Genomic DNA, 8,932 nt, shown 5'->3' with positions numbered 1-8,932 from the left:
TAACAACAACACACTGATAATATCGACATCAGAGGAGACTCTCAGAGAGCTTGGACCACAGGAAGCAAATACACCACAGAAACCTCTGGGTATGGCAGGAAATTAACACTCTCAGTGCACTAGGCTAGCAACAGCACAGGAAATCGTCATTGTGGAATTAAAAATACCGTTTAAACAGGCTCACCCTTTTCACATGAAACCATTTCACTGTGCACTGTAAAAACCCTGAAAACTTGAAAACTAAAATGTCACTGCTGCTGAAGTCAGAGTTTACAAAGTTCCTTGCAATATATCCCTCCACTTTTATACACATAATTATACACACATATTCACAGAGATCGTGACCGACCGTAGGCCTACTGTGTTGTCTATATTAGTAATTGTTCTGTTAATTTGTAACTGTAGACTACTAAGTTGTCTGTACCTTTACATATTAAAGTAAAACTCTCTCTCAAAAAAAATAAAAAAAATAAATAAGACAAAAGATGTCACTGGATTCTACACTTTTGTACTTTATTTACCCCTCAAGGGTACATATTAGTACCTTAAAGGTAGCCTATATAGTATTACCTTAAAAAAAAAAAAAAAAAGTGTATAAGTGTACCTTTTAAAATAATTCTGCCCCATACACAGCTTTTGTACAATTCTTTTTTCTACGAGTGTGGTAAAATGTTTACCTTGAATATGCCTGTTATTTTTTTCTCCGTCTTTGATGCATGTAGAAAAATCAGAACAGCAGTGCTTAATAAGGATTTAAAAGTGTTCTTACAAGCAGACTTCAATCTTAAGACAGTGTTAATTAATATGTGTGTGTGTGTGTGTGTGTGTGTGTGTGTGTGTGTGTGTGTGTGTGTGTGTGTGTGTGTGTGTGTGTGTGTGTGTAAAGCTTATAGTAAATAAGAAACTGTAAAATTGCATAAGTGAAATTTAACATTTAAAACGACAATGAAATACATAAGATAGAACAAACAAAAATGAACATGCATCTCAATAATACTAATGCTAAATACTACAGTACAATCAGTTATAAAAAAGGGTCTGATGTAACACACTGTGAACAGTAACACACACTGTAAACAGAGACGATAACCTGGGTTGGGGCGTTGCAAAATGCAGCCACAGTGAACTGGAGAACCATTACATGGTATCTTTATAATTAAATCTTTATAATTTATTCCTTGTTATTTCACTAATCCTTTTCTTTCTTTTTTTGCACAACTATAAGCAAAATGCACATTCCTGTAAAAATCCCACTAGTGTAAGTAATATTTAGTACAAAATGTCAATGCATGCATGGACAACCATAGTTCCAAATATCAAATATAAGACAAGATCCCATATCAAGTTGAACGATACTGTTCAAATCATGTACAGATTGTTGTACTCTAACTCCAGATATAACACTTGTCCTAGTATTTTTTATGTTCCAAATAAGCAGAAAGGAATTGCCTCTTTGCTCGTTCCATCTCTCTACCTGTTGGACAGAGTCTTCAGAGTTTCTTCTCTACTCAGGTAAGTACTTTTTGTTCTCCCAAGGAAATGGGTAATCAGGGGCCTGGTTGAAGTGACCCATGAGGAAGATGGCCACTGTTCCAACAGAGAATAGCAATATGGCTGCCCAGAAACAAACCTTGTCAATCATCTTTCCAATCAGCACCCAACTCTCCATCTCCTGAGAAGAAAAAAAAGAGGAACAACATGATGAAAAACAAGATAAATAAAACAGTGTGTTAGTGGAGATGACCGCACTAATGATGTTTATAAAAGTGTTCTCTTGCTAGGACACAAACACACACTTACAGATCCGATGTCATTCTGCTGCTTAGTGGATTCAGCAATGAAGTTACAGGCATCCACACACTCTTTTATTTCTGGTGCTGTCTTTGCCAGACTCTTGTATAGGTTTGCCGTACTGCTCACATCAATTTCATCCACTAGAGGGAGACATACACAAACACATTTGAAGCTACAACGGAATTAAATGTTTTACACACTACACCACTAATTGTTAAAGTTGGCATGAAACAGAAGTTGACATAGTTTTTTTCTTCCATATTGTGTCATATAGCCGAGTAAAACGGCTTCTGGAATGAGAAAAAAAAATGTATGGCGGGACTGGATTTCGTCCTCCTCGGGAATTGACTGGATCATAGGAAGTTGGTCGTTGCTAACTAAATGGAGGCGGATCTGAATACCAGTTTACAATCAGTTGTGGAGGATATTTAGTCCCACCTTCTGCTGAGACATAGGTCATGAAGAGAACAAATGTCATTTCGAGGGGGAGGGGAGGTTAGCATTTTTGATTGAAGCGTGCACATGAAATAAAAAAAATAATGATGTGCATGGACATTTCCTTTATAATAAACACTGCAACATTCTTTAAAAAAATAAGAATTGTCCATTTTGATTTTATTGAATCAAAATGTTATGGAACATTGCAGTGTTTATTAAATCCTATGATTTATCCGTGCACATCATTATTTCTTTCAAATTCATGTGCCTTTATAATCTTTAATCAAAATAACTTCCCCTCCGTCTTGTAACGACATCTCATCTCTTCTCTTCTCTGATGAAGTGTTCACTGGCACGAGGGCGGGACAACCTGTCACTCAGATGAGATCACAGCAATAGCAAACCACAACCTTTCAATTAATTCCTAGGACAAGATCAAGTTCCGCCCTACAAGAAGCCGTTTCACTTGGATACTTCCGTTTTATGCCGACTGACCACATGTATGCATCTGTAGTTCACTATATTCCTGTATAATAATGAATTCTTTAGGTAAGTGAATGTTTGAATTTGTTTTACCAATTGAGCGCATAAGTCCATGTCTTTCTCTCTGTTTATCAAACATCATCTCACTGCGTGGCTGTTTCAAAACATATTCCTCTGCCCTCTGCATCAGCCCAAACGAACTGCGGCGCCTCTCCCTCATTTCATACGTCCCTCCACCTGGCTCCTCCTCATCCACAAATGAGGCCATGCCAAGGAAACGAGGGACCACCACAAGGAAAATCTAGTGGATTTAAGAGAAGTACAGTAAAAGAAGGACTACAGATTCAGCAATATTTATAATTAGGAAATATATATTTAGGACAAAACACACAAACGCACATGTTTGATGGTGTGCGACATGTTGTGTGTACTAGGACTGCGGAGGGAGAAGTTGAGGACAATAATGCAGTTGGTCACGATCAGTGTGGTCATACACATGACGAAGATTAAATACCTAAAACAAAGCAAGAAAGAGTGGAATTAAAGCCAGTAAGACTGATACAACTTGGTTTAAAAATTCAGCTGTCTACACACTGACACTCACTTGCCAATAAGAGGCACGGAAAGTGACGTTTCTGGAATCTTCTGAGCAATCAGGAAGAGAAACACAGTCTGAGCCAACAGTACAGAAATGGACACAGTCAACTTCTGCCCTCCAGCTAAAAGAGACAGAAAGAAAGATGAACAGTGTACAGAGACAGACAGAGTGCAAAAGAGATACGACAGACAGAGGGAGTACCACTACCAACATTGTAAGACAAATAGAAAGGGATCTTAATACTGTATTTTGAGGCATACTGTACATTAACTTCAGAATATCTAGACATGCAAACACCTTTTGCAGGTAGAAAAAAGGCCAGAACAACCAGAGAGGAGATGAGAGAGCAGGGCAGGATGATGTTGATGATGTAGAAGAGTGGTTTCCGCTGGATGATGAGGTTGAAATACACCTCCTGGTACTCTAGGTCATCGGGGGAGTAACGCAAGTTCGTCCTCTTACGGGCGGGACGGTGCTTGATTGCCCACTCCCCGTTTTCTGTGAGAACATATAATTAGAGCATCAGAAGAAAGACATGTGATTGGATGAACTTTCCTCTTAGTATTAAATGTGATGTAATAAATGCTTTGTAACAGTGATGTACAACTGAAAAATGATATACTGTATATCTTTTTTTTTTACAGACTCCCTATTTTATCTGTTCTTGATTTATCTTTTTGTATTTGAATTTTTTTTTTTTTTAAATTTTGAATAAATTACAATACCTTTCAAAAATTTGAGGTCTATAATTTTTTTTTAATGTTTTTGTGTGTAGTCTCTTATGCTCACCAAGGCTGCATTTTTTTTTTTTTTATCAAATATACAGTAAAAAAAACATTTGTGAAAAATTACAATTTCAAATAACTGTTTTCTATTTGAATATATTTTAAAATGTAATTTATTTATGTAATGGCAAAGCTGAATTTTCAGCAGTCATTACTCCAGTCTTCAGTGTAACATGATCATTCAGAAATAATTTTAATATGCTGATTTGGTGCACAAGAAACATTTCTTATTATTATCAATGGTATAAACAGTTCTTCTGTTTCATATTTTGTGGAAACTGGAACGCTTTGTTTGAAGGATTCTTTAATGAATAGAAATTTCAATAGAACAGCATTTATTTGAAATAAAAATATTTAGCAACATTATAAATGCCTTTACTGTCACTTTTGATCATATTAAGTCTGTCCTTACTGAATAAAGGTATTAATTTCTTTAAAAAAAATCTTAGTGATCTCAAATTTGTGTCTTTGTGTGTGTGTGTGTGTGTGTGTGTGTGTGTGTGTGTGTGTGTGTGTGTGTGTGTGTGTGTGTGTGTGTGTGTGTGTGTGTGTGTGTGTGTGTGTGTAAATTGTGCACCTGTGAAGGCCTCAGGATCGATGTCCACCCACTCAATAGGCTTCCCTGTATCTCCATCTTCTGCCAATACCATAATAATTTCATTTGCACTGTATGTCTGAGACCTGTAGATGTAAAATAAAATATATCTAGCTTTAAATAAAAAGAAATAATAAAAATGAAAAAAATCATGAATCTCCATGAACCCATGAGCCTTGCATTTAAACCCAAATCTCACTCTGTGCCAACCTGAAGACTAGTGTGCAGTTCTGCCAGTCAAAAGGGAAGTAGGTGATCTCAATGGTACAGGTACTGCGGTAGATGGCAGGGGGAAGCCAGTACATGGAGCCATCACTCGAAATCAACACATTAGCGTAGTATGCCACATCAAACTTGCCATCAATGCTGTGAAGAGAGTAGAAAAGAGGTCATTTTTCAAGTGACCAAAGAGAAAATATTGGAAAACTTACTCTTTTACTGCTAACTCACTTGTTTTCCAAAACTATGTCTGGTAGCCACACAGTGTTGTATGGCACACGGATCGTATCAATGCCGTGATATTCAGATGTATTCCATGCAAGACGGTAATCCTGCCATTGCTAAAGAGCAGAAACATGAAAGAAGAAAAGCAGGAATTAGCAGGACATAGAACCGAAAAAAAGAAGTGCAGACAGACACATGTACCGCGTTATAAGACGTTTTAGATTATAATCGTGAACAAATGAAGGAGAAAAAATAGGAGAGAGAAAATTGTTCAGAAAAAAAGTACTGTAACTAAATATTTTACATCTTGAAATATAAGATAATTAAGATAAATGATTATGAAAGATAAATTATTTCTTTGAAGCATCTTGAAGGCTATTCAGACAAAACAAGTTTTTCTGTAAACACACGAGACAGACGTCTTTAAATGTTTAGAACGCCATGCCAAGTTTAACTTTTAAAAGGTTTTGAAAACTTTCGAAAAATGTTTCGTTTCTTTTTTTGCATTGGGTATCACATTTCGTCTGCATGAAATGGAAATTCACCTGTTCAAAATGCATGTTATTGATCTTATGTAGATTCATTTATGTACCGGTATATGCTTTTTTTAAGCACATCATTTTTCATGTTCCAGGACCTCTCTCTTGTGATGTACTGTATGCCTGACTTCTATAATCATTTAAACCCTGTCCCTTTTTATTATTTTTATTTTATTTTATTTTTAACAATGGACTGCAAGCTCTCAAACTACCTCCATCCAATCAACAACCAGTGAAGAGAAGAGAGTACTATCCTTACATTGTTTTCTTTTTCGATGATCTGTTTCACTCGAATGCATGAAAAGATCTGTCATTACTTCTGTTACATTGCGACTTTAAAAATAAAAACACGTTCTGTGTGAGCGGCCCCTATGAGGTTGCATAAGATACTTACAATCTCAATCCAAACATTTGTAGTGAGAGTCTCCGCTTTTTCATTCTGTTCAGGGAAGAAAAGATTCTAAATGTAAATAGTCTCTAGCTGTTGCACTGTGCACAGTCCCTGTTGAATATATAACTGAATTATTTATAAAAGAAACTACAAACATTATCTAAATATTACCAAAATATTTTATAATATACTAGCAATGATGTACATGCACATTTCTAAAAACTAATTTTATGTTATTTGTAATATTTCAGCTTTTACTTATTTTTACTGCTATTTAGATCACTGATATAATGTAATGATATATATGTCTGTTCACTAAAAACTCACAATACTTGTTACTGTTGGCAGGGAGATTAGTTACCAAGGAGATGAGGTTGGTAAGGGTTAACTTGACCTGAACCTTCACTTTTTCATCAATGTTTCTTGCTGGTCGAATATTTTTATTGTAGTTCTTAAATTTATCTGCAATCAACTGCCTCTCCTCATTTCCACTGACTGCAAAATAAAGAATGAAAGACAGAAATTAGCTTTAAAACTTACTAACAAAAACATTGTTAGTAGACAAATTTAATAAATTAGTGAAAGTGTGAAAACAGAGTTTATAGAATTTATTACTAAAAGTTAACATCGTAATATTTAAGATTTCCTAGGGAGATGTATCAATTATCATTCAATTTTAATGTTACAAGATTCCAAATCATAGCATAATATTCATAATATACATTAGCCATTTAATAGGCTACTTTACAGACTCAGCACTGTAAACCCAATAAAGTACAGTAGCTTACACTGCAGTAACACCTAAACACAATGTTTATGTTTGTAACAGCTTTATATAAAATTTTTATATTATTAAATATCCACAAAATAGAAAGGACCTTTATAAAATATAATGCACTTCAATATAAAGTTGCCCACGGTCACAGTGCAGTGGCAAGTGTGATAAATTTGATTTGATTTGATTTATTTAATTATATCAAGAATGCCTTAAACATAAAACAAAAGGCATCAAATACAATCGAGGATAAAAACACAATAAAGTCCAGGACTTATTTCCATTGTGGTCCTCAACACATAACATCAGGACAAGACACTTACATATTGTGTGATAATAATCAATGACATAACATACTGTACAAACATTTTCCTTAAATAAACAAAAATATAGACGGTAACTGGCCCCTGGTCCTATTCCGCTACCCTCTCTAATAACCAGGGTCCTCTTTTTAAAAGAGTTCATGCTTGAAATCACTTTAATTTGCCGGTCTAACTTGTTCCACTGAAATGCCCCTATATAGGCAAATGTTTCTTTCCCTAACATTGTCTTGAATGCATAAGGACAGAGATAAGGACAGAGATAAAGACGGAGAGCCACGTCAGTCACTGTTTGAAGTACACAAGAGCACGTACCTTTTAATACTAATACAGTGGCCACGAGCGCAAAAGCAAATACACACGTCCTGCCGAAGCGGTCGGCCATGGCCATGGTCGCCAAAAGACGGTCTTGAAAGTTGGTAACAAAGAGACAGACACGTAACTTTCCAGCAGTCAGTAACCAAGCTCTCTCTCTTCTCTTCGGTGCTACAGCTGTCACTGCACGAGGCTCGAGTTACAGCCCTCTTAAAGTCACATTCACTAATCGCCAATATCATAACCCCACTAATAATAAGCAACAATGATTCAGATTATGTAGGCTACTTCTCAAGTATGACTGTAAGTGATCTCTGATATAATGAATAGAGCCAAAAACATGCTGACAGGAGCGTGAATTTCAAGTTCCAGTCGCTTTGATTCACTCAACTGCTGCGCGAGCTCATGATGATGCTTACAGTCGTGCATTTCGAGTATCATAATGGCTTAATGACGATACGTATAACGGTTATTGATAGTGTTGTTCAGCCTTGGGGAATTGTGTTTCAGTCTGAGCAAATGATAAGCAATGTCAACAGGTGTAAGGGTGGGGAGGGGGGCTTAAGGGCCACAGTGTTGATGTCTCCCATGCACGTGGGTATAAATAACCAGTGCTCTGCTCTGTATATCACTGGAACAAAGTAAATGCAGGGGTTATGGAGCCAATGGTGTGTTGTGTTGTATAAGAAAAGTCCATAGAAATATGCCCCAATGTACATAATATGAAGGAATTTTCCGTACTGATTTTTTCCCTGGTGTTTTACTTGTATTACGCATTGCAGAAAATAACAGATGTCCTGGCAGAAAATTGCCAGTACCTTTCCTTTTTCTACAGATTTTTCTCTCACATTGTACATGGGGACCAAATGTCCTCACAAGAATATAAAACTTGAAATTATCTTACATTGGCATGTCTTTATGAGGGAAACACCTATAAACGCAATAGGGTTTGGCAGTAGGGGTAGGGGACAGATAATATTATAGCTCAGTATCATAAAGGTCAATAGAAAAGTGTGTGTGAGGGAACAACGAGAACTGTTAAAAGTTTATTTTTGTTCCCAGAAGGTAAAAAGCTCAACGGTGAGATATGAGAGATGGCTGAGTGGTGAGCTCATGTTCAAAACTGTCCTGCATGTCAGGTTTTAAATGATTTATGAGGTCCAGCACACACTATGATAGCTGACACTATAGGTCAGTTATAAAGAATGTCTGCACACCATAGAGAGCATTTCAAATGAAATAGCCACCATGATCTACTGATGTTTCAATAATCTTATGCACACAGACTTTAATAACAGGAGAGGTCAGGCTCTTTGATGCCATTTAAATTAGATTATGGAATCATGTTGTTTATTTCATGGATTTTTGTTTTATTTACATTCTGTATGAGCCAACTGGCATCGATGAATTGCTTGGCCAGTTGCTGGCCACTGGGCTTAAGTGGTACAAGGTACA

At 36.3% G+C, this 8,932-nt stretch overlaps 1 protein-coding gene and 1 long non-coding RNA gene across 2 annotated transcripts; one reads left to right on the top strand and one right to left on the bottom strand.

The window, feature by feature from the left end:
• Nucleotides 1-242: 242 nt before the first annotated feature.
• On the top strand, nucleotides 243-927 carry LOC309498776. The gene is made up of 2 exons (XR_014206036.1): nucleotides 243-530; nucleotides 565-927. It is a non-coding gene; the product is annotated as an uncharacterized lncRNA (long non-coding RNA).
• Nucleotides 493-7,920, bottom strand: chrne (cholinergic receptor, nicotinic, epsilon). Its single transcript, XM_082169681.1, has 12 exons — nucleotides 7,478-7,920; nucleotides 6,429-6,562; nucleotides 6,071-6,115; nucleotides 5,144-5,253; nucleotides 4,904-5,059; nucleotides 4,676-4,779; nucleotides 3,611-3,811; nucleotides 3,320-3,434; nucleotides 3,115-3,229; nucleotides 2,809-3,016; nucleotides 1,801-1,934; nucleotides 493-1,672 (listed from the first exon to the last, which is right to left on the bottom strand). Exons 1-12 carry the CDS (start codon nucleotides 7,551-7,553, stop codon nucleotides 1,505-1,507), a joined length of 1,566 nt encoding a protein of 521 aa, XP_082025807.1. The 5' UTR covers nucleotides 7,554-7,920; the 3' UTR covers nucleotides 493-1,504.
• Between the last annotated feature and the right edge of the window lie 1,012 nt (nucleotides 7,921-8,932).

This window comes from Leuciscus leuciscus, assembly GCF_965113295.1.
Source record: "Leuciscus leuciscus genome assembly, chromosome: 5".
Taxonomy (NCBI): Eukaryota; Metazoa; Chordata; class Actinopteri; order Cypriniformes; family Leuciscidae; genus Leuciscus; species Leuciscus leuciscus.
The sequence above is the reverse complement of the archived record's forward strand: the minus strand, read 5'-3'. Positions and strand labels throughout refer to the sequence as shown.

Coding starts and splice junctions, on each gene's coding strand:
- chrne (XM_082169681.1), bottom strand. CDS start 7,553: ATGGCCATGGCCGACCGCTTCGGCAGGACGTGTGTATTTGCTTTTGCG. Junction 6,563..7,477: donor CACTGTATTAGTATTAAAAG/GTACGTGCTCTT, acceptor TTTATTTTGCAG/TCAGTGGAAATGAGGAGAGG. Junction 3,435..3,610: donor CTTTTTTCTACCTGCAAAAG/GTGTTTGCATGT, acceptor TGTCTCTTTTAG/CTGGAGGGCAGAAGTTGACT.